At 42.2% G+C, this 14,228-nt stretch overlaps 1 protein-coding gene across 3 annotated transcripts in view; it reads right to left on the minus strand.

Annotated features, from left to right (window-relative positions):
- The window catches only part of LOC144724102 (uncharacterized), a 35,801-nt gene that overhangs the window by 21,001 nt on the left and 572 nt on the right, over nt 1–14,228 (minus strand). For 2 of the 3 annotated variants that reach the window (XM_078602982.1, XM_078602981.1), the window contains exons 2-4: nt 7,229–7,280; nt 3,382–3,430; nt 1,980–2,140 (exon numbers count right to left, since the gene is read on the minus strand). In XM_078602982.1, coding sequence (XP_078459108.1) covers nt 1,980–2,140; nt 3,382–3,430; nt 7,229–7,280 — 262 coding nt within the window. The remainder of the gene's footprint in view (nt 1–1,979; nt 2,141–3,381; nt 3,431–7,228; nt 7,281–14,228) is intronic. The other variant, XM_078602983.1, reaches the window with a different exon arrangement.

Here is a 14,228-nt window from a genome sequence, read left to right on the forward strand (position 1 = left end):
GGCACAATTGAGATACAATTGTGGAAACGCACGTTTAAAAAAAGGTTGTTGCTATTAGTCCACTTATATGCAGATATTTAAAAAAAAAAATAGCTTCACGTGCACTTACGAGACAAGGCTGCATGCATAAATAAGCATACCGTTAAATCATAAAGTATATGATCATGGGTGAACTGGGCTGGCACTTTTGATCTTAATCCCACTCTGATGTTTAAATCTCACAGGAATATGCCCAGCTGTATGATTCATAACCTGTGTGCGTAGGTTACGTGCCGAGTACGTGCCTCCGGGGTTTGAGGCACTACGGGCCGAATATTAAAAGCCTGCCATGCTCCAATGCCGGGGCTTCATTTTATCTGATACATAGTAGAAGGAAATGATAATCTACCATTGTTCTGTAACTAAACAATTTCCCATAATGCACATGGTTTGGGACAATTCAAGTGATTATTAAATTTCGATTTAAAGCTTTCGCGACTGCAGGGATTAATCTTCTTGGTTCTTTCGGTAAAGTCACGTAGAAGGGAAATAATAAAATAAAAAATAAAAATGTATTATGTTTTATTATTTTATTATTTCCCTTCTACGTGACTTTACCGAAAGAACCAAGAAGATGATTATTAAATATTCTCCCCAATTTTACTCCCATCACGCTCTCGGTGTCACTCCATGAGAGAGTGACTCGTCAGAACCCGTGCAATGTGGCGCGTCACAACGTGTTAGAGAAAAGCCCGCAGGAGGAGGTGGTATCGCACGGCCACATCGGTGGTCCCTTCCTGTGACCTCTTTCCCACATCAAAAGCACTGCACTTTTTCACGTGCCCTGCTATAGATGTTCTTTGGGTATCAATGAGACCCAAAATGTGTTTTTTTTTTCTTTTTCAGAGTTGGAATTTGAAAAAACACATGGGTTTGTGTGTATTTGAATGCAGTCGTTGGTGACCTGGGTGAGATCATTAACTCGTTCTATGCTTTGTAAGCCCAGACCTACAGGACCCGTTTTGCCAGCAGTCCATTTACCATATTGGCCAAGTCTGTGTTTGAACATCTTAACATCTGTATTATTGCCAGGCAGAGTAAAGCCTTTTCCTTCATTTTTAATCAACTTGAAAGGCCGGTTTAACTATTTAACTTTTTTTTTTCACCAGGTAAGGCGCACCGAGCTATAACAGCTCTTTTTTTCGAAGCGACCTGGCCACAAACGATAGCTCAACGAAGCGGCTCGTCGTCACATGGAAATGCACGCTGATTCTAAATGTGAAGGGAAAAAAAAACCCAGAGAACCCAAAGAAAAATGCACGTGACCATGGGGAGAAAAAGAGAGAGAGAGAGAGAACACGCAAAGTCGAACTACAGAGCAGGTGTCAAGTGGACTGCTGAGCCACTCAGCCACCTTCAGCACTGGTGGATGGGGGGGGGGGGTCCAATTAAAGCACCCACAGAAGGATTCTGTAAAACCACCCTCTTACACAACAAGCCGCCCGTAGCACGTACATGGCCAGGTCATTCACGTCACATTTCTCCTATCATCGGAGCCTTTGCACGGATAAATAGAAAGTGGAAGTCTCCGTCAATTCATCATATCGTCAAGAGTCATGGTGCAGGTGAGAGGAAGTCGTGACGACAATGTAGTGGCCACGCAATACAATCATTTAAGCCTTTGTTCACACATGACAAACCGACTTGGAAGTAGTGGCAACATCGTGTGTGCTCATCGGAAACCTTTGAACGGATGAGCTCTGAAGACCCGGACGTGACAGACGAGTCAAAAGCGGGGCCACGGATAATCAACCACAAAAACAAATCGCCAACTAGATTATTTTTAGCGAATGTATCTAACTTCATCGTCGCAGCTCATTTCGAGTCACGTGCAAGATTTGGAAGCAGAACAACTTATCACATGTGTCATGCGAATCAGTAAATGCATCTTATTATTATTGTTGTTGTTGTTGTTTTGTCCAGGACGAGTGGCCACACACCTGCGGGTTTTGGTTCCGGTGCGGATGTTGCCGATGGTAACTTCAATGTCATCGTCGTCGTCGTCGTCATCGTCGTCGTCGTCATCGTCATAATCGTCGACATCAAAGCCTCCGCTCTCTCGGAGATGCTGCTTCAATCCACCGACATCAGTGCCGACCTCCTGCTCGCCCAACAGTCGACAAAGCACAAGTGCGGAACGCGATCAACCACGGGACGCACGCTCAAGTCTCCACGTCGTCCCAACAAACCCTCCTGGCAATCCGCGTCTTGGATGAGGGATACCCAGCGCCGTGCGAGTCGCGGGGGGGTTATTTGACCGTACTTCACCAAGCCGGTCGGTGCGAGTTGGTGAAGGCGGGGGGAGGATAGACGTAGGAGTTGATGCACTGCCCTCTATAGCCTCGATAGCCCATCGTGTGGCACAGCCCTGGAAATCCTCACACAGGTTGGTAAACAAATGCCTGGGGCTATTTGGCTATGTGTGCATATATACAGGGTGATTCAAACTGTTTTTGTTAACACTTATATGGGACTATCGTTTTTAATAGACTGTAACATGATAACAAATGTCATGTTAACAGCTTTAAAAAGTCAGAAGAGTCCCCACTTGTTCGCCATCATTGTCAACACACGCCTGGAATCTTCTCCAGGTGGTCTCCAGAGCCCAGAGGCACATTTATTGTGGTATTGTTGCTTCTGAGAAAATACAATTCTCAGAAGTGCTAAAAACATTTTTAAACACCCCGTATAAATGTATATATAAACCACACAACATCGACACTGGGGGAGACAAAGGCGGCCGGGCATGGAATTGGTCACCCACCCCCTCGGAGTGCCGTGCCGACCTTCATAGGTGTTACTCGCTAACAGCACTTGCCCCAAGTGTGTTAAGGCTATACGGGATATCTTTGTCTTTGTACTACGAAGATACAGTGTCACCGTGCCATTTACATGCACTTCAAATATTATCGCGGCGAGGTGAGCGGCACAAAGTGCAGTTGTTCCAGTTCTGCAGTGGAAAATTCACTCGAGGCCCCCACCGAACCTTACGACCCTGTTAAATATATACATCTACATAGATGTATCGATTTAATAATAATAACACGCAATTCATATTTAACCTCCAGACGGGTCCTTATTGCAAAGCTTTACGTTTTTAAAGAACCAGCCGACGAGGCAGAATTCACCACGTGGTTAAAGGGCGTGCGAAATTCAATAGCCTCAGCGATGGTGCGAGCCTTCGGTTATTACCGATTTCATGGCTCGTCTTGTACGGCTCGCAGACTGTTTGAAAATGAATGCACTAGGAGGCATTACTACCATATGAATCGTTTTTAATCTCTTCCCCGGCAAGCACATCATTTTAATTTACAATGGCAATTTAAGGTTATGCAGGTCTACCTTACTGTCATGGAGGCCGGTAATGCTCGATAAATCCAAGCAGCTGTCTCTGGGGGGGGGGGGCAGGGCGATAGGAAAAAGGAACAATCACAAACAAACCATTACAATGACAACAGAGGCATTGACTCCACGCCACAATGGAGAGCACATTAACCCTTACAAATCGGAGAACATTTCAAGACCACTCGGTGGTCTTTAAATTATGTGGATGGGCAGTTACTGCCAGGGACCACAAAACCCGCGACCAGAGTTAGAAGCTTGGCCATGGCCAACATCAGTGGTGAGTGAACCGTTGCTGTCAACGCCCCCGCGCCTCCCTGACACCCCCCCCTCTCCCCCCACGGCCCCCCACATTCACCAATATGCACTGACCAGTGTGGTTGACGATGCTCAAACCAACCCCAATGACCGACAGACAAGGCATGGGGAAGGAGGCCTTCATCCAGTTGTGGATTTAAATGGCTGTGAATGATTACAGTCGAGCACGGAGTCATTCACTGACAACAAATCGCAGATTTACAGTTATTTTATTTCTCATTATGTCTGTTAACCCAGGAAAACGTCACTATCAGGAGGGTCATGCCAAGTTTTGTTTTTGCAACAATGGGCGATGTTGCACTTGCATGCAATTCCAATTGGGTGATTTGAAAGTAATTTTTTTTCAGCATTGGGATGTCTTGGCCAATACCTGTTGCACGACACGCTTCTTGTAATCTATGCGAGTAAACCGGAGAATCGAATAGAAAGCGCGTGCACAACAGGGGGGAGAATCGTACAGTGTGAGATTGTGGCGCCGCAGTGGCTAGGAGATGTTAACTACCTCGCCTGGGATGCAGGATGCTTTGGGTTCGATCTCGACCCCTGACGCCTGCTGCTGTATATTTGGAGTTTGCATGTCTCTCTCCCCGTGGTTGTGTGGATTTTTTTTATCCGGGTCCTCAAGGTTTTCCCTCCACGTTTAGAAACATGCGTTTAGCGTATTTGGCTGCTATAAATGTCCACGTGATAAGCCACTTCATTGCACTATCATTTGTGGCCAGGTTGCTTCTGAAAAAAGCTACATAGCTCAGTGGGCCTTACCTGATCAAATATAAAATCCACCCGAGTGGGGAATCACAGCCAGGCTCTTCTGGACATGAAGTACAAGTGTTAACACTTCACACCACCCTACCGCCTTAAAGATCACTTGTAAAAACACCATTATTGATATAGATTACAGCACCCATAGTGTTGGAGGCCCCTCTAACGACTATCGCGCAACTGAAAATGAGTATTGAGGGCAGAGCGGAAAACGAGTGAGCGTAGTTGACTGCTTAAAGTCCTCAACGACTACTAAACATCTATCCACTGCTGCATGAAGGCCTCTCCAAAGCTGCAGTCATCCCTCGTGATCACGAGACGCCACAAACATCCATCTGGCTCCCGCGCAGGAGCCAATTCTCATCGCTCCACCTCCACGGTGGACGTACGTTTTTTTTCGGGCGCGGCCCCCTCCCTTGGGTGCCACCCCGGTGTGCTGTGCCACCCCTGGGTGCCACCCCGGTGTGTCAGGCCAGCCGGTCATCGGCGTCCCTGATGTTCCTGCTCAAGCCCAGTTACCTTTCTAGATTTGAAGCTTTCGTGACTGCAAATATTCACACTTTTAGGCTTTTTCGGTAAAGTCACGTGGGTAAAAAATTTAAATATGATTAATAGAAGTAATAATAGAAATAAAATAATAAATCACGACGTTTCGGAGGCAACACAAGCTTCCGTCTTCAGGTGGAACCGTCACAGCACGATTGCTGTATCAAGTAAAAAGGAAAAAAAAAATCACAAGTTATTTTTTTTCACGAGTTATTTTTTTTACTTGATACAGCAATCGTGCTGTGACGGTTCCACCTGAAGACGGAAGCTTGTGTTGCCTCCGAAACGTCGTGATTTATTAGTTTATTTCTATTATTACTTCTATTAATTTTTTTTTTACCTATGTGACTTTACCGAAAAAGGCCAAGAGTATGAATCCCAGTTACCTTTCCCAAACAATCTACAATTGTCCATAATGGAAGTTTTTTTTGGGTTATATCGCGTAAATATAAATGTGTCGTTAAACCCACAAACACTTGCAATTTGAGTACGACACATTTATATTTACGCGATCTAATCCAAAAACCTCTATGATGGATAATATTGGTAGCAAAAGCCTACTACGTGTTAAACCAATCTACAATGTCTCTAGCTCGCTTGCTCACCAATCCAAGTGTTCCTCCTCTGTATGTCTCTCGGTGTACGCCAAGCGTGCATCTCCCCACGCTCCTTTGCACACTTTTCAGATTTGGTTCCATTTCATTTCCAGTTCGGGAAAAGACTCATTAATGTCAACTACACTGGTCAACAAAAAACACTTTTTCTGGCCTGGACTTTTGCAGCTGTTTTAGACTAATTTCAGGGTGCTGATTCCAAATCTGATCTCAGATTTGCTCCATCACATCTCATTTTATGCTATCGAAATACCCCATTTTCATTGATTTTACCCGAAATTAACTCTGTCACTTATGATTGCAAGTTGTTGCGAGCCAGTGACTGCTTTAGTGTTAAAATATAGTGCTGTATGTTTATAATATCATTTTATGTAGATATCCACATTTATTTAATATTTTTCTTCTGCAGTTTTTATTGAAAATGCAATATTTGATAGCTCAAAATCCTGATGTGATAGACAAAAACTGATGCCAGATTTGGAATCAGCACCCCAAAATTACCTTAAAACCGTTGGAATACCTTATGCCAGAAAAAGTGTGTTGACCAGTGCTATCATTACATCTAGCCTTTGGAGACTAAAAAAAGACATAACTCTTCCAATGTGGTATAAAATAGGAAATTTGGTGCATTAATTGTAACACAAAATGACACAAATAATACACTTTGTATCATTCCTATGAATACACTCACTCTTTTTGAACACCTGTTAACTAGTCCATAACAAACGATTCACTTGTCAATACCACACAAGGTGACATGAACTAAAGTGGTAGCAATGTTTTTATGTGGCCAAGAATAGTGATATATGAGATATCTACTTAAAATTAGTGGGTGTTATCCAATAGTTAAGTCATTCAACGTATAAAATAAATTGGTAGATAGGTTCTTTGAACCTATCAACGTGACTTTACCGAAAGACCCAAAAAATTCGAATTCCTGCAGTCACGAAAGCTTTAAGTCAAGAACTACTAAAGTTTTGCTACCTTCGGTGGTACCAATATCCGCTACTGCACATTAACTAAATACAGGAATTCATAATTTCACACATTTCCAATGGACATTTTTTTCCTTGCACATATTGTCACTTATTTTGTAAAAACATTATTTAGAAAATTGATGGGACAAATAGGAATAATCGTAAACAGGATATGAATATAAACACCCTTTGAATTTCATCAAACAATTCAACTAGGGGAACACTGAATACGTTTAATGTCAAAATAAGCTACACATGACCAATTCCATCCAATCACAGATAGTTAAAATAATGACACTTTTGTCAAAGTAACACGTAATCTTAGCACATGGTGCCCCAGAAACTAGTACGAATCACAAGTTATGTGTCTTACTTCCTGAAGGAAACTCAATATGTGTGTGCTATATTCTGATAAGAATCTTGATTTGAAGCTTTCGTGACTGCAGGAATCCATACTCTTTGGTTCTTTCGGTAAAGTCACGTAGGTAGACATTCTGATAAGGGTTTGAAGCAATTTATAAACGTGCACATGACAATAAAAACATCAAGCTCAATTGTGTCCAGTATTTACAAAAACTTTTTATATTCCACCCGAATGCACAAAATGTCAATTATTAAAAATATTTATACTCAAAGAGATAATCTGAAGCTGCATCTTCTTCATATGTTCCGTCTTGATTATCTGGAGAAAGAAAAACAAGAAAATATTAAAAAGTGGTTATTACATTTTTATACCTTCATTTTTTTTAAACCCAACTGTAACAAGTCCAACATTATCTCACTTATTAAACTTGAAGTTAATTTTCCATTTTCTGGTGGAATATTAGAAGCAGAATATCTATACCACAATAATAATAAATGTAATCAATGAAGCATAAAATTAACTAAATCTTTAGCCATTTCATCCGTGTAATTACTTTATTAAAAGACACTGTAAATGGAGAGGTGTTGTAGCATTTTCTGCATTTCTGAGCTTGGAATTAAAAGTTTTGAATTGACAAGTCCCTATTTCTATCGGTGTCAGCACAAAAATACGATACCTTCAGTAATTATAGCCTCCAGCATTTATAGATATTATGTTTAAGCGTGAACGGCATTTTCAAAGTTCAACATAACCACATTTCAATGAGCAAATTTGTTTCATTTAATACCCGTTATTCAAAAAAAAATCTGCCATGGTACAATGGCTAGCACATTGGGTCTGCAATGCAATCTTTTGGTGCGGCATATGAAACAATGGGGCAATTATCTTAAACCCCTCTAGCCTCTGCCCACCCAGCACACATCACACAGCCGTATAAGCGGGCATACATCACAACAAGAGGGGTACACATCACAACCCCTCCTGCCTCTGCCCACCCAGCAGTGTAAGCAGGTACACATCACAGCCAGTCTATCGATCGCCAGGTCACGCGTGTTGGGGGAAAAGGTTGGAAACGCTCACACATTTGCTAGGATGCATGGCCAGTGTGGAAGATTAGGCCAAATACCCGCTAGGCGGCCTTTATACAGCTCCCTCCAGTGGCCTTATCGCCAGCAGGAGTGTGAGCAAGCAACTGCAAAGCTGCACTCTTAACGTTGATAATAAAAGCCATGACGGATATGTATTTACGTTGAGGATGTTGGCAGTAATCAGTAGACATGTAGAGATAAATACATTGATTGATTAGAATGTATTCTTATCTTCTTGGTTCTTTCGGTAAAGTCACGTAGAAGGGAAGTAATTAAAAAAAAACATAATAAAATGATTCTCACGACGTTTTGGCCACAACGTAAGCAGCCGTCCTCAGGTGAAGAACCAGACTCTGTCTTCTCGACAGACCTGTTCTTCACCTGAGGACGGCTGCTTGCGTTGTGGCCGAAACGTCGTGAGAATCATTTTATTATGTTTTTTTTAGTTTTTTTTTATTACTTCCCTTCTACGTGACTTTACCAAAAGAACCAAGAAGATGAATCCCTGCAGTCATGAAAGCTTTAAATCGAAATGTATTCTCATGTCCAGTATTCACACGTTGCAGTGTATGAGAAAATATGATTTACAATTTTTAGTAAAAATGATACGTGAAGGACATGCCAATGTTACATATAGACCAATGGAATGGACAAAACTATACCAATGAGTAAAAACATAAATAACACAAACAAGATGATAACAGCTAGGCCAAAAAAATAACTCATTCTTGACTTGAATCATGACCAAAAATCGTGACAATCCATCGGATTGCCTGGAGGCTGAATAGTTTCATGTCTTGTAATCAGTCAACCTTGGAATTATCAGCACCATTCATTTTGTAGGCAGGAAAATGGATTGCAGCCGGATCACCATTTCACAAAGCACATTGCGTATTATGCAATGCGAATAACTTCATGTACAGTACCAGCGCAGTAGGTCCAAGAGAGAGGTAGGAAAAAAAGCAACGCAATATCCCGCTAAATCTCTTTTTGAAATGCTGAAATGAAAAATTGTCGAGCGGGCAAATGTGCAAAAAAACGTTGCTGATTGAGCGCAGGGGGGTAAAAGTGCCTTTTCGCAAAACGATGGGCGACCAGGACTCCCGCAGCAATTGGGAATGCACCACACGAGTTGGCCACGCGCGTCTGAAGATGTCGCCGGGACAGGCTTCAGAAAAAAGTGGCGACGGTCACTCGCCTCCGCCGTCCAGACTGGCCGGGTTAATGCAACGCAGGCGCACTTAGGATTCTGGGGGAACGCGCCTCGAGTGTTTCATGTACACGCGTGCGCGCGCGCGCTGCCAGGACCGTTTGACACCGATGGGATTTCGTGACAAGCGACAAGTCGGCCGTCGGGACGGAGTGCACGCACGCGCGCGAAATGTTTCGCGCGGCGGATTCGGACGAAGCCTTCTCGAGGAATTGGTCGCCATAGCGGGGAAGAGAAGGAAAAGCGATGGGCGATGTCGCTTTCAACAACAAATCCGCGCTGCGAAAATGGCACACGAGAAATTCAAGCAAAATTGCCCTTTCGTACAAAATAACACTTGTCATTATGCAGCCTCATTAGCGCACCCTAAATAGGTTGACCAAGTACTGTTACTCGGCATTATCTAAGAGTTGTACAACAAAAGATAGGCAGCTAATTTAGCAGCTCCAAAATGCCACTAACTTTGTTTTATAATTGCAACGCTAATCTGCGCCACAGTCCCCCCCCCCACCTCCAATAATTTCACTTTAGGCCACCACACTGAGATAGCATAATTGGTCACGCATAATCGCCAGGCAGGTTTAAAACTATTTAGGATGGCTCTCGTGGGCATGATGCGGACCTGAAATCTCTGCAAACGCTCGTACAAAACGGGCCCCCACTCTCTCTGCACCTGCGTGTAATTACTCACGAGTTGGCAAGGCTGAGCAGGCCTGGCATAATTAGTGGGCATGTTCATGTACCGCTGGTTATTTAAAATTGTGTTAATCCAACGTGACTTTATGCAATAATAGCCGTTTGAAGGCAAGTGCTTATTTCTCCACAGCTGTCATCACGAAGCCGAGCACAACTATAGGTGGATTCTTATTTCACAGCAAATAAAACGGGCAGCACTTGGCCTATGAAGATATACATTGAAAATCAAAAGCAGCAATAATGCTACTTTTTGTTCAAACCGCTTACGTTCGAGCTCCTGCACTGAACACCGATGAGATAAAATGAGAAAGTGAATTAAAGTAGAGAATCATAATTGTCTACAGTGCCATGAACTCTATAGATTACCCCCACCAAAATAAAATGGAGAAATTACAGAACGTATCATTGCAAAGCCTCCACAGGACTCCCCACCAATCTCAATACAAAGAGTATTACAATAATTCGTTTAACACTCTCCCGATGCGCTATTTCAATGCAGCCAGTCTCATTTCCGTACAGCATTCGACGGTGCGTAAAGCGGGAGGTCGTTGATGTCTCGCCGCTCGTTAGAAATCAATTGGAATTCTGCTAATTCAGCCGGGCGGTGACGGCGGCGGCGCACATCTGTAATCCAGCACTGTGGATGCGAGGGTTGGTGGGTCACACCAGGAGAAAACGTTACAGCAAAAGGTGGACTCGGCCTGATTAATCTAGACGCGATAGAGTGCTGCCCCATCGCACGCGTGGGTTCTCTCCTGTTTCCTTCTACACTCGTTTACCCATTTGAAAACATCTTAATATATAAAGGACCACAGAGCTTGGAAAATTGTTGGCACGTGCTCACGAACCGCCTGGCTGCCTTCCCACTTGTCCGCGGTTATTTGCGCCTCTGCGTCGTTCTCTCTCAAGTGTGAGAAATTCACCAAACACATAGTCATCTTTATATACGCACACCGCAACACGGTATATGTATTGTTGTGTGCACAGTACAATACACTGCAGGAATAATGATAAGTAGTCATTAGGAGCAGCCGTGCACAATGAGGGATTACTCTGCGCGTTACAAGTTGAATTATAACGAAATGGGGCATCCTGTAAGCATAGGTACAACTGCAGTACTGTACACTAAATACATTGGTCAAACGTCAAAATAACAACCCACCAGAAAGAGTCTTGAGACTCAGTTTGGCTCTTCTGAAATTGCTGGATATTAAGAGGCAAGAAATGTATATTTTATATGTTTACTGATTGCAATTTTCCTTCTAATTGCCCAAGACGATCAAGAAAAGCAACTTCCCATCTGTTGCAGTTAGGTGTTGGGAGTGGGAGCTTATGTATAGTTAAAATCGTTCAAAGTGCAGGCTCCCATTACGCCTTCGTATATACACATTGATGTATGGAATTAATGCTGTAACCGCTTTACTGTGTCTAGATGCAACTCTTATATTCTATTAAACCAACTAACTGCACTAAAACTAAAAAAATTATGTCAGACTGTTTTGTTGCATCAATAATCACGCCTTAAAGATGATAAGTTACTTTGTCATTTTGAAAGGAGGCGATAATGGAAATCTATTTCTAACATACTAAACATGCTATGTTGCAGTAAAGAGCAATTAAAATACCATAAAATGTGCAATGGCATTTTACATTTAATGGCTCTGATGATAACAATAACAAACACTTGCACATAGCCACGATGAAAATTGCTTCCATAAAGCCTTTTAAAATGCAGTGCTGCACTGATATATTCAAAAAAATTTAACCCAGACCACTCATCGTAATGAAATGTAGATGGAACCAGCTGTGCAACCTGTTGTGATCCATTAAATATCAAGGACAACGTGGAACTTGCTTGAAAAGACAAATTGCTAAGAAAGCGACAATGCTTCATGCATCGGATTAATCCGAACAAAATAAATTATAATCGGAAAATAAAGCGTAGACATGAAATTTGGAACAATCTGAACATAACCTCCGTTTTAGATTAATTAGAAACCGGGGTGACGTCTCATCACTATTTTTTTTATGTCACTTCAGCGTTTTCCTGACCAAAACATGTGACACTGGCTGGACAGTACTACCGTAAAATTGCAAACACATAAATATCCAATGTAATGTAAATGGTCTGAAAGTCCACAAAAAGGGTCTGAAAATTGTCCTTACTAATCAGACACGCCAAAGTCTAAAGCTTTCGATCCAAAACTCATCCCTAACGAGCACTAACCTCAGCCAACGTCCGGTTGACCAGGTGGCAATGGTTTATCATCCTATATGGCATGCTCATGATATTGAATTAAGTCAAAACCAAGATTGCCTTTCTTCAGACAATTGCTGGGATGAATGACTCTTGGGTCTGTCTGCAGATGGATTGCGTGTTATTTACCATTGGCGATTAAACAAACTCCCTGCGGCTCGTTTTATTTTAGGGAAACACCAGTCTTATTACGTGTCGCGAATGACCTGTGATCCTGGCGAAGCTTGTTTATTTCACATCTCAGCCGATTATTTACACATCCGACCAGTGTGCTTTCATTCACCACATCAAGCAATGATGCCCCCCCCTCCTGCTTATTTGTGTTCATTACACGATTTTCATACCAGAGTTTTTTTTTTCCTTCGGTGCATGACTCCTGCAGAGGCAAATATAGTCCCTTGAGTTAAAACACTGTTAAAACAATTTTAATTTACATGGCACCTAAACACAAAGCCAAATATCGACTCAAAAACAGTGTGATATGTGCACCATGCGAATGGTTTTATATATAGACTATATATACACACACACACAAGGTACCATGTACAACAGTGTAAGGAAGAGATGGTGAATAATAGGCAGAAGAGAAGAGGAAGGGCCTGATACCTAATGTGAACAGGGGCAATGGAGTCGATACCACATACGGCAGGAGGGATTGGAGTTCCGTGTTGCATGGGCGTGTATGTATGTTGAACTTCTTTCACACCGTACGTTGCGAACCGTGTGAATCGAAGGTGCAGCAGAGGATAAGGAGCGATATCATCCAATATCATGACTGTCATTATGGTATTAGCTGATTAGTCCTATAATGGAAGCAACATTCAAAATGATCCTCTTACTGACCTAATAGCTCAAGGGCATGTTCCCAGTCGCCTGCTGTTATCACTGCGAAACCAAGTTGCACCATCTTCTAAGTGTGAACAATGGCCAGCTGGTGCACTCCGTATTCATTTATTGTACAACTCACTGGATTTTTAATTAGCTTTTTTAAAATCAAATCTGAGTCCTGTTTACATGGATTTGAAGCAAAATGTGCAATATCTATGCAATGGGTAAATATACTGACCACAAATGGATACACACGCTATGTCCTTTAAAGTGTGTTATCCCATTCAAGTCCATAACATAATTAAATAGATACTGTATTCATTATTTGGGGCACACTTAATGTGCAGAATGGGAAAAAAAATTGAAATTCATATACCGTACTGCAAGGGATTAATTTGCCATACTTCTGATTTAAATCCCATGACTTCTGGCAACATTTTCCTTCTTGTATACCGACGTCTTTTGTCAATGCACTGGTGGATGAATTCCTGACCATACTTCACCACGCCGGATCAAAGGACCGGTTGGTGAAGGTTGGGTGGGTACAGTGTGGAAATCTTGTAACGTCTATCCGAAAAATGTCTTCATCATTTAGAGCCCATTCTTTTAGTGCCCATGTAGACTATTTTATTTTTTATGTATTACATGGAATTTTGTTGTTGTTGAACGTGTTGTCAATGTGTACATAATTACCTGACACGGGGGGGAAATAGTAAAGAATTACTATCGTACCGATTTCTTTCAACTTATTTGAGAATGTTTTTAAAGGCCTACAAATTACAGTGAAATCAATACGCGTGCTCCCGAGCACATTCCCTGTCGTTTTAATTATCACAGGTATTTACACCTAAGTGCTAAAAAAAAGTGTGAAGAATTCACCAAAAATACAATAATCTGGAAATGTGCGCACTGCAACACGGTGCTGTTTTTAGAGTTGCGTGCACGCTACAATACACTGCAGGAATAACAATGCATCATCAGTAACAGCCATGGTCAATCCACTGCTGGAAGAGGACCCTCCTAAAGCCGCTACCATACATCACCACCCTGCCACGTAATGAATAACAATGGGATAATTTTCAGTATTTTATAACCACGAACAAGCATATTTCCAACAACGTTCTATACCACTCATCGCATCGTTATGTACGCATCTACTTTACTGACAAACCATTTTTGTTTTCATC

Source organism: Lampetra planeri, chromosome 19 (genome assembly GCF_965212315.1).
Source record: "Lampetra planeri chromosome 19, kcLamPlan1.2.h2, whole genome shotgun sequence".
Lineage (NCBI taxonomy): Eukaryota > Metazoa > Chordata > Hyperoartia > Petromyzontiformes > Petromyzontidae > Lampetra > Lampetra planeri.